General features: G+C 37.2%; 1 protein-coding gene across 2 annotated transcripts; it reads right to left on the bottom strand.

The window, feature by feature from the left end:
- Nucleotides 1–15,275: 15,275 nt before the first annotated feature.
- On the bottom strand, nt 15,276–19,712 carry LOC109064065 (Unc4.1 homeobox (C. elegans)). Of its 2 annotated transcripts, none has more exons than XM_042734876.1 (3): nt 18,906–19,712; nt 18,020–18,210; nt 15,276–16,584 (listed from the first exon to the last, which is right to left on the bottom strand). In XM_042734876.1, exons 1-3 carry the CDS (start codon nt 19,165–19,167, stop codon nt 15,601–15,603), a joined length of 1,437 nt encoding a protein of 478 aa, XP_042590810.1. In that variant the 5' UTR covers nt 19,168–19,712; the 3' UTR covers nt 15,276–15,600. The 2 variants fall into 2 exon arrangements, with proteins under 2 accessions (XP_042590810.1, XP_042590866.1); XM_042734932.1 differs by having other exon boundaries at nt 18,020–18,195; nt 18,906–19,706.
- Between the last annotated feature and the right edge of the window lie 1,561 nt (nt 19,713–21,273).

The following is a 21,273-nucleotide window of genomic DNA, read 5'->3' on the forward strand; positions in this document are numbered from 1 at the left end:
TGACCAACTGCAAAGAAACAGAGAACACTTCTTTTCAGCCCCACTCTCTTTGTGTTTTGTGTCTGTCTCACCCTATTTTCTTGTTTCACTCTCTGATAGCTGTTAGGTGGGAGATAAAGAGACGGGAGTGTTTTATTGATCTGAGTGTCCAGACTACAGCAAGACCAATGACCTCCAATCAACACCTGCCAAGACAGTTTAGAGCTCACGTTCTGAGAACGCTCACAAGAGCACACACCTTTGCGTAAACGGCCCCATCAGTTTCCTTCCGCATCGACAAGCACTCAATGAGCTAATCAGGGTTAACGAGGAAGTATGTACATTCAGAAAGGAAGCTCAAGCACCAATTGAAATTGAATAAAGCATTACCACTGGTTGCACTACTGAAACATGCTGTCCTACATTATGTTCATCTCAGTTTCATCCCCTCCTCCCTCTTTACACATTAGTTAGCCAATTACTGAGTGAGACTGGGTAAGAGGTCATATTCTCCAGAGGAGAGGAAAGTGTCAGACACCGCTAGACTTATACGCGCTCACACACACACACACACACACAATAGAAAGACAACTAATAATTCCAGATAGATCATATGTGCCTATACATATATTAAGTGCATATTTGTTTTTGCAGTACATTTATTTATCATATTTATCATATTTTTAGACACTTTCTTACCTAAACAACTCACAATAAGGTGCAAGAATATTGTTAATAGCAATTAACAGGTTTGTCAATATAGAATAGAATAGAATAGAATAGAATAGAATAGAATAGAATAGAATAGAATAGAATAGAATAGTCTAATTCTGTCCAGCGGAGTTTAGCTCCAACTTGCCTCAATACACCTGCCTGGAAGTTATATTGTATTATATTGTATTGTATTGTATTATTATATTAATGATGCATGCTAAAATAGACTCCAAACACCACAAAATGTGTTGTTACAGTGAATACAGAGTGAATATATAGAATAATTTCTGTTCTTTATTTTGTGAACCCTGTTATTATATTATATTATATTATATTATATTATATTATATTATATTATATTATATTATATTATATTATATTATATTAAGATATTAATATAAGATATTAAAGGGTTAGTTCAGCCAAAAATGAAAATTATGTCATTAATGACTCACCCTCATGTCGTTCCAAACCCGTAAGACCTCTGTTCATCTTCAGAACACAGTTTAAGATATTTTAGATTTAGTCCGAGAGCTTTCTGTCCCTCCATTGAAAATGTATGTACGGTATACTGTCTATGTCCAGAAAGGTAATAAACACATCATCAAAGTAGTCCATGTGACATCAGAGGGTCCGTTAGAATTTATTGAAGAATCGAAAATACATTTTGCTCCAAAAATAACAAAAATTACGACTTTATTCATCATTGTCTCTCTCTTCCGGGCCTGTTGTGAAAGCGACCTGCTGTGACTGTTGACGTATGACGCTGCTGACGTGTTCTCTGGTGCGCCCAATAACAAAGAAAACACGTCAGCAGCGTCTTACGTCAGCGGCATCACTGCAGTGTTGTGAACGCGCTCACAACAGACCCAGTAGAGAAGAAAATTATGAATAAAGTCGTAATTTTTGTTATTTTTGGAGCAAAATGTATTTTCGTTGCTTCAATAAATTCTAACGGACCCTCTGATGTCACATGGACTACTTTGAAGATGTTTTTATTACCTTTCTGGACGTGGACAGTATACCGTACATACATTTTCAATGAAGGGACAGAAAGCTCTCGGACTAAATCTAAAATATCTTAAACTGTGTTCCGAAGAGGAACGGAGGTCTTACGGGTTTGTAACGACATGAGGGTGAGTCATTAATGACATAATTTTCATTTTTGGCTGAACTAACCCTTTAAGACAATTAATATATTAATTATATTTAGATAAATTTCTCTATTGATTTTTTATAATGATCAATTGATTGTACATTATCTACTAGCAGATTGGGCTACTTGCAATAAATATTGTAAATATGAACATGAAATATGGATTTGAGTATTATGTGAGAAAGACTGTGGACTGAAATTAGCAATTGAAATTGTTTGGCTAGGACAACATTCAGTTATACAATCTAGCATTATAGAAAATATATTTGATCACAAATATTTGCTCCAATTGACCAATGAGAATCAAGTATTCCAGAATAATTAAACTAAATATAACCTGTATATTTCTGCATCTAGGCTACGTATAGTTAGCTTAGTCATGTAGGTCTATATTGTATTTTTTTAATTAATTTGTCGCTTTTAAAAATGTCTAATTAAATTTTTTTTCCACTTTTTTTTAACTCTTCATTTTCTTTCCATTTTACACATAATGCTTATTTGGTTTGGCTCTAAAATTCTAATTGCTCCATCAGACCAGAGTTGGTCTTTTCTTGTATGTATTGTGTGTGTGTGTGTGTGTGTGTGTGTGTGTGTGTGTGTGTGTGTGTGTGTGTGTGTGTGTGTGTGTGTGTGTGTGTGTGTGTGTGTGTCTTATTAAACAATCAGTTTCTCTGCCTTGCCAGTCCACTACCCACAATTCCAGTGCTGCACTGGGACTTTCCTGATGAAAGAATGTGAGTATGTGGTTGTCTATTAAGATATGTAAATTTCTAATCTCTCAAAGCCCGCTTTCACACCATCCTTTCCCTCTTTCTCTCTCCCACACTCTTCCCTCGCTTCTTTTTCTCTGCCTCTCATGTCAACAGCAGTATTATAGTGATTTGTGTAGTATATTTCAGAACTGTCTTTTGAGAGCACAGCTCATTGCTAATTAGAATCATAGAGGATGAACAAAGCTGGATGTCAGGCTTTAATTAGTACACACACAATCGTATATTTCAGCACACACACTCTAGGCAGGTATTCACAAACACTTTATGCACATCAACACTTCAAGTGCAATTATGCTTCTGCCAATCACACCTCGCTGTTGTCATCATCTACAACAGCTGCACTGGTGACACTGTAATACCCTTCCTGACCCTTCCTCCTGCTGAACGTTCCTGGAGTCCTACTGGAGATCACAAAATCTATGAGCCCAGAGCATACTCTCACAGACAGTTCTGGAAAAAAAAAAAAATTAAACAAAATTCAAGGAAAGACTAAAGAGATGTAGGAACGTGAAGGTGAAGCAAATATGCTTTATGTTTATTTATGTTACGTCAGAATAATATTGTGAAATATTATTACAATTTAAAATAACTGTTTTCTTTTTTTATAGAATATATATATATATATATATATATATATATATATATATATATATATATATATATATATATATATATATATATATATATATATTGTATTTATTTATTTATTTTTATCACAGTTGAAAATGGTTGTTCTGCATAATATTTTTATGGAAACCATGATATATATTTTTAGGAAACCCTCTGTAACATTATTAATGTATTTTCTGTCAATTTTTATCAATTTAATGTATCCTTGCTGAATGGACGTATTAATTTGTTTCAAAAATATAATCTTACTGACCACAGACTTTTGAATGGTGGTCTGTATATAAGTTGCTTGTTAATAGAATATTGGCCAATTAAAAACCTTGACAGATATATTGGTCTATATACAGAGATATATACTATATATATATACTATATACAGAGTCCCACTATTATAATGCAACACTCAATAAAAGATAATGTAGCTAATAAAACTGGAGAGAGGAATATGTAACTCAGTGCTGCGAGCATTTTAACCAGATAAAGAGTTTGATTCAATATGTGGATAATGTACAAGCTGCTCAGGGAGACATAATGCAAAATGTTTGATAAAGTAACATTGTAATTCAAGGGTGTGAAAATAGAACAGTACAGGAGACTGGGGCTAGTTGTCACAAGGCTTATATTTCAGTAGCTCTTAAGGTTTTGGAGGCCAGTTACACAAAGTGTTTTCTCTAGCATTGGCTTGCTCTTGGTTTCTAACACTTTGTTCGAAAATGTATTAAATTAGGGTAATTTTTATGATTTTTTAATTTTTTTGTAAAAATCCATTACCATAAGAACATGTTTTTCACATAGCTGTTGCATAAAAAGGTTAACAATAAAAACACACTGGCTTACATTCAAACTAATGAAAGCGTTAATTCACCCAAAAATGAAAATGAGCCTGTGTTTTTCTCACCCTCGAAGCATCCTAGGTGTATATGACTTTCTTCTTTCAGACGAATCCAGTCAGAGTTAAAAATTGTCCTGGCTATTCCAAGCTCTATCATTGCAGTTGAACAGTCTACAAGTCGTCAAATAAAGTATCCATAATAAAACGTGCCTCACGCGGCTCCGGGGGTGAATAAAGGCCTCATGTAGTGAATCCATGCGTTTTTTTTAAGAAAAATATCCATATTTCAAACATAACCACTTTCTCTCACTTCCGTTATCTGTCATTCCGGCGGTTGATGCAGCACGTATGCACAGCGCGCTCACCTCAGATATGCTAGTCTCATGAGTTTGTTTATAGGAGCAAAGGAAGCAAAGTTTCCTTACTTTAGCAAAGGAAAACCAGTCTCCTCTTTTGGTGCTTTTCCACTGCATGGTACGGCTCGGTACGGTTCACTTTTGGGGGTTTTTCCACTGGGTACAATACCTGTTACCTGGTACTTTTTTTAGTACCACCTCGGTTGAGGTTCCAAGAGAACTGTACCGTTACCAAAACGTGAAGTGTAAACTCCTATTTTTATACAGTCTATGGTAAACTCTGCTGATCAAGGATTGGCCTGAGAGAATCGTCACTACCTGCGTCACTGAACTTGCGACACAAACACAAAAGAACCACTAGATTTAAATCAGCACAACCAGCGAAGGATTTAACGCAACTGTTTTGAACAAGTTTCGTTGTCTGTTGAGGAAGTACAGACATTCCTCTCGTTGATAGCAGAGGAGCGGATCCAGCGAGAGGTTGATGGGGGGGAGACACGTAATGAAAACGTTTTTTATGAGTCGTGGCAGTAGAGGCGGCGCAACCATAACGATAATGTGAATAATCCCGCCCACTCTAAAGCGATTCTAAACTGCAGTGGAAACACAAACTGAGCCGTGGCGTACTGAGCCGTACTGAGCCAAGTCGTACCATGCAGTGGAAAAGCGCCATTTGTTTATATCGAAACATGTTTCTTTACAAATCCTTGGTTTGTACTTCTAATTCATTACCGGCATTTTGTTTTGTTCTCTCTCCGCATTCGTCACTAATCACGCAACGCAGATGTCCTGCGTCATCCACCAGAATGGCTTTCATGTATGACAGATACTGGAAGTGAGATAAAATGTGTTTATTATTGAAATATGGATATTTTTCTTACAAAAACACATGGAGGCATTTATTCACCATCAGAACCATGTGCGGCACGTTTCAGTATGGATGCGCGTGCTTTATTTGATGACTTGTGAGCTGTTTAAATGCAACACCCGCTGACTTCAATGATAGAGTTTGGAATAGCCAGGACCATTTTTAATATAACTCCGACTGGATTCATGTGAAAGAAGAAAGTCATATACACCTAGGATGCCTTGAGGGTGAGTAAAACACAGGCAAATTTTCATTTTTGGGTGAACTAACCCTTGAAGGTACATTTTAACTCAAAGCTTGAACTTTGTTCTCAGGACAAGGGTCTTTTTTCATAAATCTCAAGTTGGTGTAAATAGTCATTTTGAGTTGTCAGATGTGATAAATAAGTTGTTTTATATGTTTAAAATTCATATGTAATTTTATAACATTTGATTTTATATAGATGTCTTTTAGAAAAAAAATCACATTAAAATATTTACAAATTAATTAATTAGTGTTTCTTTTGCCCTAAACAAGACTGATAGGTTATATATTTTTGTTTTGGTTTGCTTTAAGTTTTTTACATTTTTGTTGTTATATGATTTATGTTACATAATTGTTTTTATTGTTTAAATTTTCCTCAATTGGATGTTTAAATTACTCCATGTATGTTCACACAATTGGAGGCCTGGTAATGTGTGTTGCAAGAACCGTATATTTCTGTGGTTGCAACAGTGGAATTTTGTTGTAGTGTTTCTGTAGCTACAGCCATGTATCTATACATAAATTGACTTTACACAATAAAATAAACCCACCATATTCACTATAGAGTAAAAGATTTAACAACTAGCCCTGGTCTCCACTATATATATATATATATATATATATATATATATATATATATATATATATGCATTATAATTACTAAATGAATGTATGTGACTATATTACTGACTCTTTCATATATATTTCTATAAATATATTTTATACTTTTTTCTCATTAACCATTAACATTTTATTGAATTTTCAAGCCATATCAAATCTCCATTTCTTTTCCATTTTTTCACTCTCTCACGATCAGCCTCAGGTCTTATAGGTGCTAGACGGGGAGACATTTAATCGGCCGAATCGAGCTTTCATATCTATTACAAAAATCAAATAATGCACCATGATTTACTCCCCCTAGCAACCAAGGTGCAGATCCATAGCAACTGGCATTGCCTGGGGTGCTAGGTTTAATCAGGTTGAAAATATTTCAATTATTGTGTTGGTTTTGAGTGTGTGCGTGTGTGTGACCTAACTCAGGATCATTTTGATTTTAACAGGTAGGAGAAATAGTGCGGTAAAAGGAAATGGAATCACAGGAGTTTTACCTTCAATATCTGTTTGTGTTGAAGTGTGTGTGTTGGATTGGTGACGTTTGATTCTTGACTTTCCTGACAGAATCTATGGACAAAAATGATTTTAAATGAGGCTCCTCGCTCTCTTTGTCTCTCTTTCTCTCACTCTCTCTGTTGTTTAGTGTTAAATATTCACACAGCTCGTTCACAGTCCCTGGAAGATGCATCAGCTCCCATTTAGCACTCGGGTGTTTAGGGAAATAGCATCCGAAACCTGGAAACCTTTAGGGACAAAACACAACTCGCAAAGATAACGCATACAAAATGTGTAAGTACACATGTCTGTGTATGTGTTGGTGTATTTGAAGAAGTGTAACTGTGTGTGCTAGCTCAATGTCCTTGGTAGGTTGCACACTAAATGAGCTATGGCTGTTATTACTGTGTCTGCTCACCCTAGCGGCCTGAGCAGAGTTCAACCTGACATTAGTCACGCCTAATACTGCGAACCGCTGGAGTGCTTTGCCTAGAAGTCCGAAAGTACTGCTGCTGTTATAAAGCTATTACCATACAGGACTGGTGATAATTAAAGGTAAAAAATTAAATGTTCTAAGGCAATAACTGTGTAAACATTGTTTAGTTAGCTGTTAAAATGACAAAAGTTGTCATTTAGGAGCCTAGTCTGCCGAGTTTTTTTTTTTTTTTTATCAATGTGTCCATCACAGCAGATGACCAAATACTGTCAAGTACAAAACAATATTATCTCAACTGCTGTATTGTGTTTTAAAAATTTATATCCACTATCTACAGAAAGTGTATAAGATTTTAGACACTTTATTATTTAAGCTATTTAATCTTTTTTGACCTTTTTCAGCTCCTTTTTTTACGCACAATAAAAAGCGCATTCATAATTAATAAATCTATAAAAAGAGTGTACAAAATAGTTTCATCATTAATAATTTGATTATAGTCATTCACATATTATATATTTTTCATGTTGTTTGATTATAGGTTAATTATTTTTGCTTGGGTGATTAATAGCAGTGACTTAATTATAATAGTAGTCAGTATTTCATACAGTAGATCATATTTCTAATGTAGTTAATTAATGGTTTAAACAGCAGTGGGTGAACTTATGTCTTTCTTGAGCCATTTATTTACTTCAATTTATTTTTCCAAGAATACAGAAAAAGATAATTTTTTTTGACATATCAGGACACAACTTTGTATAATGACATGGGTATGACACAGGTATTACAAGGAGAGGGTGACTTATGAGGACATAACCCATGTCCACATTTTTAAAAAACGCTTATAAACCATTCAGAATGAGTTTTTTTGAGAAAGTAAAAATGCACAAAGTTACCTGTAAGGGGTAGGGTTAGGTGTAGGGTTGGTGTAGGGCAATAGCACATACAGTTTGTAAAGTATAAAAACCATTATGCCTGTGGAATGTCCCCACAATTCACAAAAACAAACGTGTGTGTGTGTGTGAGTGAGAGAGAGAGAGAGAGAGAGAGTGTGTGTGTGTGTGTGTGTGTGTGTGTGTGTGTGTGTGTGTGTGTGTGTGTGTGTGTGTGTGTGTGTGTGTGTGTGTGTGTGTGTGTGTGTGTGTGTGTGTGTGTGTGTGTGTGTTCTGTTCTTTTTCATATTTTTTGCTTAAATGGATTACAAGAAATATAATTGTTTACAAATGCAATACCAGTGAATGTTTGCTTCATTTTCCCCTTCAAATGAGTTTTATATTAATGGGATCTCAGTCGTTACTTTGTGAAAATTTCTGTACTTCTCTCAACATAACAGATTTTAGCTATAGCAAGTAAAAATCTGAATGTTCAACAAGATGGAATTTTCACTATGATAAAATGGCAAATCACTGACATCCACTTTACTATTATGACCAATAAAGCATTAAATGCTCATGCTCTCAGAATAAATGTATTATTCCATTTAAACACAAAGTTGAATAAAAAATAAAAATAAGGTTCTTTACTGTCATTAGTGGTTCTATGAAGAACCTTTAATAACCATGGAACATTAAGGTTAAATGGTTCTTTATATTGGAATAAAGTTCTTCGGATTACTAAAATGTTCTACACACTAAGAAAGAAAATGTTTTTTTTTAAGAAGGTTCTCTAGAGAAAAATGGCTCTTCTTTGGCAATGCTGCAAAAAAAAACCTTTTAGAACCTTTATTTTTAGGATTACAGGATATCACACCTCCATGACTTCAGATCTATATTGCCCCTCTTTACATCTATATATATATATATATATATATATATATATATATATATATATAAATTTTCCTGAAAGAAATCTATTTGTAGTATATGATTTTTTTTCTACTTCTGCAGCTTCTTCAGCATTGGTGATAATTAAAGCAAAAAACATCTTTCATCACCCAAACACTTCAGACCAGCTAGTGAGACTTTATCACATAATAACCCAGCTTGAATATGATCATTTTACCATATACTTGCTTGTGATGGAGCAAAAATATACATTATTTTACCCAATGTCACCTAATTCATGCTACTAGTGTCTAAAACTTGGTGTTGGCCAGTAATTCTCTTAAAAGTTTAAAGCAAATCGCGGAATTTATCTCCATTATTCTTGGATTTCTTTGTCCTCATTCAATCAGACACACACCTGTGGGACTGATATCTCACTCACTAAAGCGAACGGCAGACTAAATCTTCTCTCTCTCTCTTTCTCTCAGCAGATGCTTGACTCATCTCTCCCTGCTGGTCCTGGCAGGCTTTGGTGTGGCCAGGGGGTCACTGTAGTCCAACCCAAAGTAAATAATTAGTGATACTGGCTGGAGCTCTTTGTCTCTGTGCATGTGTGTGTATGTGTGAGCGTGCGTGTCTTAATTTGGCTAAAGCTTGCGGCCGTGAAGAGAGATGTCATTATTTACGCCAGATTATGGTTGCCGGGTGCCACCAAGGAAGTCTGTTGCCCATTCCACCGGAAAGAAGGCTTAAGCTGTTTATTTACCATTCCTTATGAGTGTATGTGTGTGTGAGCAGAGGTTGGTGTTTTTAATACGCCTCATCCTCCATTTAACAAGCACTTCAGTGCATTTAGAATGAAATTAATCTAATTAATTGGGTCTAATGTGATTTTTTTTTTATCATTGTTGTTTTTGCTGTATTGAGAATGCCCATTTAACAAGCAGAACTGCCGGTGCTAATTAAAAAATTATATAATCAAATTGATAACACCTTTTTTCTATAACATTACAGTGTATATGTATGTTTTACTATACTTTTTGGCTTTGCTATCTTCCTAAAGTCCTTTCCTTTCCTTTTTTTCTGCATAGAAGGTACAAAATATAGGGAAAAGATATTCAGATAATTAATTACCCTATTTCTTAAGATTAAAGATGACAATGAAGTACCTTTTGATGATAAAGTTGTAGCATCAAGAGCGGTTTCATTACAACTTGTATTTTGTTAGAAAGCACCCTTTTTCATGTTTCTGTTTTAATATAGTATTTTCTGATGTGTTGTTTTAAATGGTGCTTGCTCATTCTTATGAAAACTGGAACAGGCATAAAGCCATTAAACATGCTATATTTCACCTTTGAAGCATTGCAGTTTTTTATTCAGACTGTAAGACACAAAATTATTTTTTTAATTTTGCACTACTGGCCAACTATTTAGAGTAATTAATATTTATTTATTTGTTTAATCATAATTTAAATGCTCATCACACTTGCATTTATTTGATCAAAAATACTATAAAATAGTAATATGGTGATTTTTTTTTCAATAACTATTTACTATTTTAACATATTTTACAATTAAATGTATTCCTGCGATAGGAAAGCTGAATTTTCAGCAGCTATATATATATATAGTGTTCTATTCAAGATATGTACCCATATCTTTTATCAAGGGATCATTCTTCCTCTTCTTTGTCCTTTTCTGTTTTCATTTTCTGTCTCTCTTGACCCCTTGACTTGCATTGATTTCCCCAACTTCATCCCCAGGTCAGTGGATCATGGTTTCCTGGTGATAGATGCCAGGCCAGAGGTACAGTGGGCATGTGTGTGTAAGACTGGGCCCAACTGCTCTGCCCTGCCCTGGCACTCCCCTGGCACAAAATAAAGATAGCCCTCAGTGAGTGCCAATCTGCTACTTCTCCCCATACCTTCTGTGCCAACACCTTAGTTTACAGATGACTGGTTTACTATGTTCCTTGACATTTTAAATCCATGTTTTGGATTCCATTGGTCACTTCACTTACAGATCTACTAAAAAGAGTGTGTGTGAGTACATACAGGGCTAACCGTGTGTGACTATCTCTCATGGAGTAATTCTTAAAATTGGAGAAGCTTTAATGAAACACATTTGGTCAGGTGATAATAACAAAATAAGACTGGAGAATCAGAATCGCGGGTGTGAGAGCGTTACCAACCTGCACCAACATGCCCCACACAAAGGCAGGGGGTCCATTTAAAGAAGTACAGCTCCGTCTAAATAACGACTTAACATTTTAAATTTGATATAGGCCTACACTGCTTTGATTAAAGTTATTGAAAGGATTAACTTAAGAGGAAAGAAAAACTGTTGGGAGTGCTGTTGGAGGGCGAGAGTCTTGCATACTCTTTTATCGCAATGAGACACCCATTGAATTGATTTAAAACAAAATCAGACCATACCAGCCGAACATTTCAGTTCATGCAAACCTGTAATAATGTGTGCCATGCATCACTTTCGGTGCCTTAATGTATTTTTTTTTCTACGATTTAACAGTTACCCCTTTTCCATAAGCCTGATGTTCATCAAACAATTTCTTCCCTGTTGTTTATCGAATAGCCAAAATAAACGATCACAATATGGAAATATTGAATGGGCATAGGCCTACACTATGGGAAATATATCATGGGGGGGGTAATCTGTTTCTAAGAAATGTCTATTTTGTATTTAATCTGAATTATTTCTGTCTTCTTGGCTCAATCTGTCAAAGTTAGTCTAACTCTCACCGGAGTCTAAGCTGTCTTTTGCCACTCTTTTCTTTTTACTACTATGTAACGTGTGCCTAACGTTTGATACTGAGTGAGTGCCACGTGCTGTTAGCCTGTTGCTATGGTTTCCGTGATTTCTGTTCGCAAACTTCATTCGGCGGCAAGACCGATATTTATTTTAGTTACTGAAAACTATAAGAAAATGTAATATATGGGGTGGGGTGGCTTCATGTACAACCTAAGCTATAGTCTTACAATTTATTTTTTATTAACCATATCTATTTACTTTCTGTATATTGGAGTCATCTTTATTATTTTATTATTTTTTCTGTATTTTATTTTTATTTATCATTTTGTATTTGTTTTTAAACTTGACAGGTGCATTATGCGCTTCAGAAAAATATTTTCAAAACCATAGCAGATATCTTGGAATTAATTAGTTAATTAATTAATTAAAACCCTTGTCTGGCGCACCTCTCCTAGCTACTCTTATTGTAAATTCACATTAGTCAGCCTTTTATGAAGGACATGTTCAAAGCCTAGGCCTTTAGGCTACCTCAAAACATTAAGTGAAACACTGTTCTGCAGCGCATTGAATGCCAGGCTAGATTAATTGTGACAATTTAATATTTTAGCCTACCTGTGCTTTAGGTCCAATTGTATACAGGCCTATGCATTTGCACAGTGATGTTGAATCGATTTGACACCTCGGGAAGAGGTAGATCTTATTTTTCACGCTAGTTTCAGGCTGTTGAAATAATCTGGTCTCATTAGTCGGCCACCGAACTGGTCTGATTTATCCAGATTGTCAGTGACCCTGTAGTACCGCGGGTCCCAAATCAATCACCAAGCTTGAACGGCTAAACCTGAGACCAAAACGTGCTTGATTTATCTACCAAATTACCGAGGCCTAAAGACACGACCGAGGAAATTGTGCTACTCCCTCAAGCGGAGTAGCCTACCATCACAGGCCCACCCCCACTCAAAGGATCTCAAAACAAATTGTTGGGGGTTCTACAAAATACATTAAACAGGTAGGGCATAACTGTAGCCTATATTACATTAAGAACTTTTCAGATGCATTTTTAAGTTACCAAAAAAAATTCATTTTCAACTGCTGCTAAACAGCCCTAAGTGAAACTACATTGGTAGCCATAGCAACACACCGCTCTAATACTTTCAGTAATGATCGGAATCGAACGGTAGACCAGTAAGTACTGACATTATTTATCAATTTATTTAAAAATTATTTAAGAAAGAAAAAAGGTGCCAAAAGACATGGATTGCACTGACCAAAACCTAAAGACTAACAAGTCGGTGTGTGGCCAGGCCTGCTACAAACTTGATAAAAAGTGATGTTCATAAGCAAAATGTTTTATATATAGATTAGTCACATGGATAGCCTATTAATAGTAAATTAAACTAAGGTTTGCAGTGCATGACTGGCCATGAGGCTAGCACAGAGAGATGTTAAGTATGAAGCTGAATGTATTTTAAGGCATCTTTACACAATAGTAAATGTAAGGGTGCGCTGAGCACATTTTGTATTTGCTCCAAATTCAGTGTAAATATGCCAGCTTTGAGCACTATACAGTTTCTTTGTCGCCTTTGCAACGTAAACACTACATAGTCTGTTCAAAGACTATGCAGTTTTTTCATTTAAATTAAAATGTGGCATGCAATTAAATGAGAGACATAACCAACATTAATGAAACTTGATATCCTAGTTTCAAAACAACGTTTTGGGTCATCATCCACATTAAGGTTTTTATGTGTGGATTTTAAAACGACAACCCAGTTGTCCGTTTTCTGTACAGGCGGCTCTAGGGTGGCAATCCCTCCCGGGAGAAAGAGGAAATGAGATAGGAGATAGAAGGCTACGGGAGGTGGTAAATTAGCTGCCTGATCCGCACTCATTGGCGCATACACTTCCCCCATTAACTCGCCCTGACAGCCCAGCCACCACCCCCTCTCACTGCTGTTTCTCCACTCAGTACCCGGGGCATGGCGGCCTTGTAGATTTATCATGCGGAGAAATGAATGTATGATGATCAGTTAAATTGAAAATCAGCAGCCAGCTGTCGATGAGAAGTAACACCTTCGTAATTAGCACGAAAAATTGCGGCTTATGGACAGATAATAGCGTAAAATCAATTTACACTCCGCCGTTCTCCGTTTATAATGAGTCTCAGGGCTCATAGTGAAAACTTTTTACTCCCTGAATCTATAAACCGAGTTCATAACGTGTACAAGACTAGATAACATCACAGGGGGCCTTACCAGACCTGAAGAGAGCCTGTAGTATCAACAATTCATTTAGTATAAATCAATTTATTGTTGTCTTAATAAATTATGACTACTAGTGCTTGCAGGATTCCCAGTGAGTGGTTGTGCATTGTAATGAGGGATTGTCAGACCTTCACGATTAACTCATATAAAATATGCCACTGTAAAAATAGCCTATAGACTTCCTTACACTCGTTTCTTCCTACACTCGTATAACTACACTAAAACATTTGTTTCTCATCGCTGAAGTAGCACATCCCCCTAAAGATGATCCCTTCTCTCATTATTTTTCCTAAGCTAGGTCTCATGCAGTGCAAATAGCACTAACCCGAAATAAGAAATTATGTAAATGTTATTAAGGCTGGAAGATGTCATTCATAGGGTAAAGCTCGAAGCCCTCCGTTTACTTTTCATTTATTTGCAAACACAGGGGCTCAATGAAGTTGACCGAAGGGTGGCGGTTTTTCATTTGTATAATACTGCCCACTTGTACAAAATCTAATCTGTGTTGAGAAAATCTTTTAGGAAATTTGATAGGCCGGTTTTGCTTTAAGAAGCATATTAAAATCCATGGCAGACCCATGCTGCGACCGTCTTTCCTTCTTGACACAGGCATCCCTCCTTCATGCCGATCATGTAGGCCTATTTATTAATTCATTTATTCCCCGTTAATATTTTCCAGCGCAGATGCTTAGCCTAGTGTGCCATGAGTTTTTGACACTATAGGTAACATTATTAGACTAATGTGTGATGAGAGAGAGAGAGAGAGAGAGAGAGAGAGAGTGAGAAGGATAGAGGGGGCTGTTCCTTTACAGAGCGACAAATGATCAATAGGCCGATAAGGCAGGAACATCAATGTACGCGACAGAACAATGAGGGATATCATCAAACATCTATCTTAATATTGCCGCCTAAGCGTGCCCTGACAGGCCCGCGCGCCTCATGAAAATTCCCCCCCGCGAATCATCCTGCCTTGCCTCACTGTGCGCGCGCGCACACACACACACACACACATCCTCACACGTATGCTCGCAGCTGCCTGGGCTATTATTTCCCCATTTCAATCTGACTCGCCAGCCTTTCATGCTAATTCTATTATTGTTGGAAGTTTATGTGATTTCATATCGCAGGAATCGGTAATGTATAATAACCCTTCAGGCTAACAGAAAAAAACGTATCCTCCCAGCCGCCACCGGGAAAATAATTACTTTCATATCAAAACTCCACAGGAGCTGACCGGGTCCTACCGCCCGCGGCGTGAGACCTCATTTTAACGGGAGGTTTTGTATGAATGAATTTGTTAAAGCAATAAACACGAGCCTGCTGTACAGCAGCCTCTCAAAGCGATAAACAAAACAGACATGCTAGCACCGAGGTGGCAATACAAGGTCTTTTCTTTCACAATATTTTATTATTCTTATCATTAATAATTATAAAAAAATGTTACATATATAAATATTTCGATACTTTATCATTTATACAACGTTTGAGGATGTGTTCTTGTATGCTGCTTGTAAGCTAACTTGTTCCTTCAAATTAGCCAACAGACATTTTAAGCCCAAAACCCGACAGTTCTCCTGAATAAAGAACATCCGTTTCTGAAAAGTAGCCTATATAAAAAATGAATTCAAACATAATTGTATACAAAAGCGTGTCATTATCAGCTTTGGGGTTGTGACAAGTGACTGGCGCCAATGCTTCTTTCCTATTTTTATGTCAGTCCATGTCAACATCCTCTCCATCTGTATTTGTGTCAGCAGAACTCCGGGTTTTCGTGTCCAAATTTTCAGACATCTTAGGAGAGATGCTTTCTTTCTGGCTCGAGTTTGTTACAGTGGACTCACAGTCATTTTCAAAATCATTTTTTGGCGAATTAGATTCTGCATAACATTTCTCTGAGCTTGTGTTTGAAGTTGAAATGGAAGAGAAGTTGTTTTCTCTTTGCAGCTCAACGTCTGTGGCCGCATTCGCACCGGTGTCTTTGCACAAGTGATTGATATTTTTCTGGTTTGAGGTTGAGGTGTCCGTCGTGGAACAGTTGTGACCCGAGTTTCCTGAATCTTGATTCGGTTTCATCGCTGTCTGTGGCACAATGAAACCCAGCGGCTGGGTAATGGGATACAGAAGGATATGGCCTTTACCGACCAGTGGTCGCTGCGGCGGTAACTTAGAAAAATCCAGGATAGTTTTTCTCCTGGGACTTGAGTCGGCTAGTAAACTCTCCACACTAAATGGGTTGAGCTTCTGGAGCGTGGAGGCGCATGTGATGCCGTTCGCGGGGCACAGAGCAGAGTTCCGCATGGAGTCCATGGGTTCCGCTGTCTCGTTGACTGCACCGGCTCTTTGGTGTTGTGGATGCTGATCACATATATGTTCTGTTTGCTGTCGGTGCGCGCTAGGCTGAGGCCCGGTGTGCGGAGTGGACTCGCTATCTGTGCTCTGCGATACTCCACTGTCACTGTCAGATCCGGGCGTGTGGAAGAGCTCACCTACCAAGAGCTTGTTCTGAGATCTCAGCAGCTTGCGTTCCTGTTTTCGCTTCCTCTTTTCCAAGCGCTCCAACTCCCGTCGTGCGATCTCCTCTGGGTTCATTGGTTCGCCGCTGCAGGTGGTGAGGTGAGAGTTGTGAGCCGGTCGACCGGGCCCTTTCTTCGTGTTCTCCTTTTTGCGCCATTTAGCTCGCCGGTTTTGAAACCACACCTAGAAAGAAAAGATTGAGGATTCTCTAGTCAGTTTCATACGTAGGCATATATCAGACTAGTGTAATCTATTAACCTCGGCTGGCAAAAAATATTAAAGCAAATATAGCATAAACAAATGTTTGAATAAATATTACAATAACCTGGAATTTACAAATATTTCGATTATTTTGCAATATTATACTATAATCACAAATAACAGAATGGTGTCTTTTTATTTAATATTATCCATTCATTCAAATAAATAAGAGAGTAACAGCCTTTTTTTTTTTCATAAAAACATAAAAGGTCTGGCAATCTGTCAAGATGCTATAGGTTTCTAAAACGTCTTGTTTTTCTGTTTGATACACATCCAAGGTTCATCAACAATATGGACGGAGGAAATGTTTTCATCTAACCATATTTTCTAGTATAAAGCCACAGATGCACTTGTCTTAATTGTCAATTGATTCAATGTAATGGCTCACTCTCAATCTTTCAATTAAGCCTGGTTCTTGCGTGGCTAATTTGGGCCTTTCCCCTAAAGTTCATTTAGGCGCGCATAAGCGCCAGGACAGATTTGGCCCAGAGGAGGCAGAGCAGCAGGCTCGCACCTCACACCCGGGCCCCTCACATGGCGACTGCCGTCTGTTCAGCGCTGATAACAGGAGAGTTAGCATCCACCAGCAGGCTAAGATGCATACTAACATAGAGACATCGAGGCTACACATGACAATAGCTGTCTATACACATGGAATGTTAATGTCGGTAAAATCTGTTAGCACACAAGCCTAACGATAACGCAGGCTAATCTTCCTTAAGAAATAATAATACAAAGCTAAGCTTTTAACTCCCCAAACAAGACTGCTTCTCATCTAACCCCAGCATCGAGTTTCTACAAAATGCAGACAAAGGCTGCACGTCCAACGCTTACAGCAGTTAGGTCATCATTTAAAACCTATTGACCTAAATATAATTTAGTAAAGAATTGACAAAACTGATCGTGAGTAAAACGTGAGTAAGATGCATTTTTAATATTTGACATTTGTATAATTTTTTACAAATATCCAATGTCAACATTTTTAGCAGAACAAATTATTCAATTGTTTATAATAATCTGCTTTAGAATTACATGCACTAAACAGTGATCAGTTAACAAATTGTTATCCAAATAATATTAATGTTATATGACCATTAATGCTTTTAACTGATAAAATGATGGTTGAACATTAAACCTTTAAACCTTAACATTAAATTAATTTGTCTATCCTGTTGTAATGCATTTGGAAAAATAATAATTAAAACTTTTTGCATTTAAAAGTTTACATTTTCAATCAAAAAAATTATATGATACTTAAAGAATGGTTATAGCTAATACTGTCTCTGATTAATCATAAATAGGCCGTTATAATAAAGGTCAAGGAAAGATGTTATGACAAAAACAAACCATCATTTACCTGAACACGTGACTCAACAAGGTCTAGACGTAGGGCTAGCGCCTCGCGCATGAACACGTCTGGATAATGGCTTTCGTTGAATGCTTTCTCTAGTTCCTCCAGCTGCCAGCCCGTAAAATTTGTACGCGTTCGCCTCCGTTTACAACCAGGGCTTTCCTTGTCGGGGTCTCCGGCATCTAGGACCACAGAGTCTGTCAGAACACGCGCATGCAAACATGAGCATGCACATACACACTCAAGCAATTCTGCTTGGAACTGTCTACATAAAATTGTGTTGACAGAAATTATTTAAACATTACAATTTTACAACAAACCAATGGTTGTCAAATAATATACTACAATAAAATATTTTACAGCAGTGCCTGACCAATTAGCCCGTGAAGTGTAATTTTAATGATATAGGTAAGAATACTGTTGTGATTGCTAATAATATGTTTCTTAAAATACAGCCTACACAAATAAAATGCAATATGATTATTGTTTAATATCGTATTTTATTTCACAGTAATTTAACAGTAATTTTGTAGTATGGTTATAAGCTTGTTTATTTAGAAAGTCTAGAATTACAAATAGAATTTGCTAATAACACATACATCAAACGGTCTTTAAAAAACGAAAAATAATCTAAAGTTATCACGAGAAGAATAATATGGCATTTCGTTATTATCAGTGTATTATCAGTCCGAGTAAAAGCGGCCTATTTTCCAGTTTCCCTGAACTGATGAAAATGAAACAAAACTTCTGTTTCTAAAGTGTGTCATTTTGAAAGAAAAAATAAATAAATTTTCCTTTGGCAATAGACTGCGTAACCTAAGTACTGCTTATATAACTGTATAGCTTAGTATATTCTGCTTGGAATAGAAGAAGCGGATAACCATTCACTTACCGCTGAGTTTATACTGACTATCCCCGTTTACAACGCAACCAGATCCGAGCAATGGGTTGGAGTTTGCAACAGACGCAGAGCATGATCCGTTAAGTAATCCGTCTATAGAAAAAGGTACAGCGGCCGCTGACTGTAGCTGGTGTACGGAAATATCGTAAACATGATGGTGACCGAGGTGATAGGGGAAACCCATTCCAACCATGCCGCCCAAAGAGCCTCCAAACTGGGCATGAGGATGCTTGACGATCCGGCTATCCATCATTGCATCTCCGGAATCAGGGAAGCGTTTGTCTGGCCAAAGCAAGCACCAACTCTTCCCTCAGAGCGCATGCAGCACTCATGAAGGGACGTGCGGCGTTGACATGCTTTGCGCTCCCGAGTTAGAAATAAGGAGACCGAGGCAGGCGTGTGGGGTTTTCGCTCTCTCCTACTCCTCAACTCTCCCCTAGTCCAAATAACCAGCTCTCGCGCTGGGGAATTCTCGACCAATAAGAAACGTTAATCGTCGGTGACGTCAGAGCCACGACACAAACGTTTTCCATATCGATTGCTAATTATACCTGACATCCACCTCAATAAACAATACTAGCGCTGTCACAACACGACATGAGACATCACAACTAGGCGAGAGGGAGGAGAAAGGGGAGGAGGCGAAACCGGTAAATTGATTGATTCCCGACTAAATTCTGAACAGCCGATACATAAACACACAATGATTATGCTCCAATAGCTAATAGTTCTGCTGTGAACGTTATATTTGTTCTGTAAAAACAAAATAAGACATACTAACAACCGAAAACGTCAAGTAGGCTGCCCCGTATATGATACTTTTCAAGGAACGTCTGTCTCTTTCTGAATGCGTAAAATGATGTTTTCCTATTACGCAGAGTGTTCCCTGAACGGAGGAAGCATCACCCAAACTGTTGCGAGCTGTCAATATGAATTTAAATCTACAAGCACCTCAGCTTTTCTAATATCTACACGCGAGCGCGCCTCGCATCTTTAAAGCTCATTTCCACTGTTCCGATTACTGTGGCCATGATCTTGGCGGGTGTTATGAAAAAAAAAAAAAAAAAACACCTGAAGGTAGAAACAAAAATGAGTCTGACATAACATCTGTGAGGGGGAAAGTTATATGAAAACAAACGTGCTTTTAGATTTCGATTATTAGCCTACTGAGTTAAAGAATTGTATCACGTTTAAGTCATTTCGTGCAAATAATTACTACTTCTTGTATTCCACTGATCATTTATATCGACATGAGGCAGTGTGGTGTGAGAAAGTCATATTAATCAATTTTACGAATAAAATAAAATAATTCAAATTTAAAAGAATAAATAAATATTGACTTATTTTAAATGTAAAGGACATAATTTCATATAAGGATGTGTGTGTATATATATATATATATATATATATATATATATATATATATATATATATAAAAAGGTAAACTAAATAAAGATATATTTCCTAATGTCCTAAATGGTAAAATGTAAATGCTTTGCAGCATGTTCCGTTCGTGTGTGTGAGCGAGAGAGAAAGAGAGAGTGAGAGGAGAGATGGTTCTGAATACAGGATGGTAATCAATCCTATTTATGTATAAAGTGTATAAAGTAAGTACAAGGGTCTTTCCCTCTCCCTGCTCTCCTCCTCCATTACCGGGGATTAATTCCACTTTATTTATCCAATTTCTCCAGCTGCCAGAATGTTAATTTGAGTTGAAATTCCTCGCCACTCGCTCGCTTGCGCTGACCCTCAGTAGCACCCGGATGGAGTGTAGTAATAACCTAAATCTTTCAACAGAGAGGCACGATAATTGTTACCTTATTAGCATGCAAATTGTTTAATTAATATTATTAAGAAGAAGCATATAATCCGTTCGTCACTTGACCCGTCTGTTGGCTGTCCGCCTCTCTGCATTTCAATGTGTTCATTTCAAACCAGCACTTTCCAAAAAATAAATAAATATAAATAAAAAAATAAATAAAAAGGGGGCTCTCAACAAGTGCTAGTCGTTTTCAAAGCACACATTCCCTGTGTGAGCGCGCGTTTGATGCTACTTGGTCTGTATCGTTCTCCTCCACTCTTTATCCCTAAACATTTCACCATTTCGCATAGAGGAATTATGGAAATCGTTTCATTCTGTCCCTCCCCAGACATTAATAATTGGCTTCTTGTCGTTTGCTTTTTGAAAACCGCTTCTTGAAAAGGCACCCCTCCAGTTCTGAGCAAGCGGTATCCGCTAGACGCACGCGGCTCCTGGGTAGACAACCCTTGACACGCGGCCCCTGCGGAGTGTTGCAAGGCGCCCGTTGTTTTTAATCCGACGGAGTGAGTGTGTCAGATGTGCGGGCTTTAATTAACT

Source organism: Cyprinus carpio, chromosome A1 (assembly GCF_018340385.1).
Source record: "Cyprinus carpio isolate SPL01 chromosome A1, ASM1834038v1, whole genome shotgun sequence".
Classification (NCBI taxonomy): domain Eukaryota; kingdom Metazoa; phylum Chordata; class Actinopteri; order Cypriniformes; family Cyprinidae; genus Cyprinus; species Cyprinus carpio.

Coding starts and splice junctions, on each gene's coding strand:
- LOC109064065 (XM_042734876.1), bottom strand. CDS start 19,167: ATGATGGATAGCCGGATCGTCAAGCATCCTCATGCCCAGTTTGGAGGC. Junction 18,211..18,905: donor TAGTCAGTATAAACTCAGCG/GTAAGTGAATGG, acceptor GTGTTCTGACAG/ACTCTGTGGTCCTAGATGCC. Junction 16,585..18,019: donor TTGTTGAGTCACGTGTTCAG/GTAAATGATGGT, acceptor TTTTCTTTCTAG/GTGTGGTTTCAAAACCGGCG.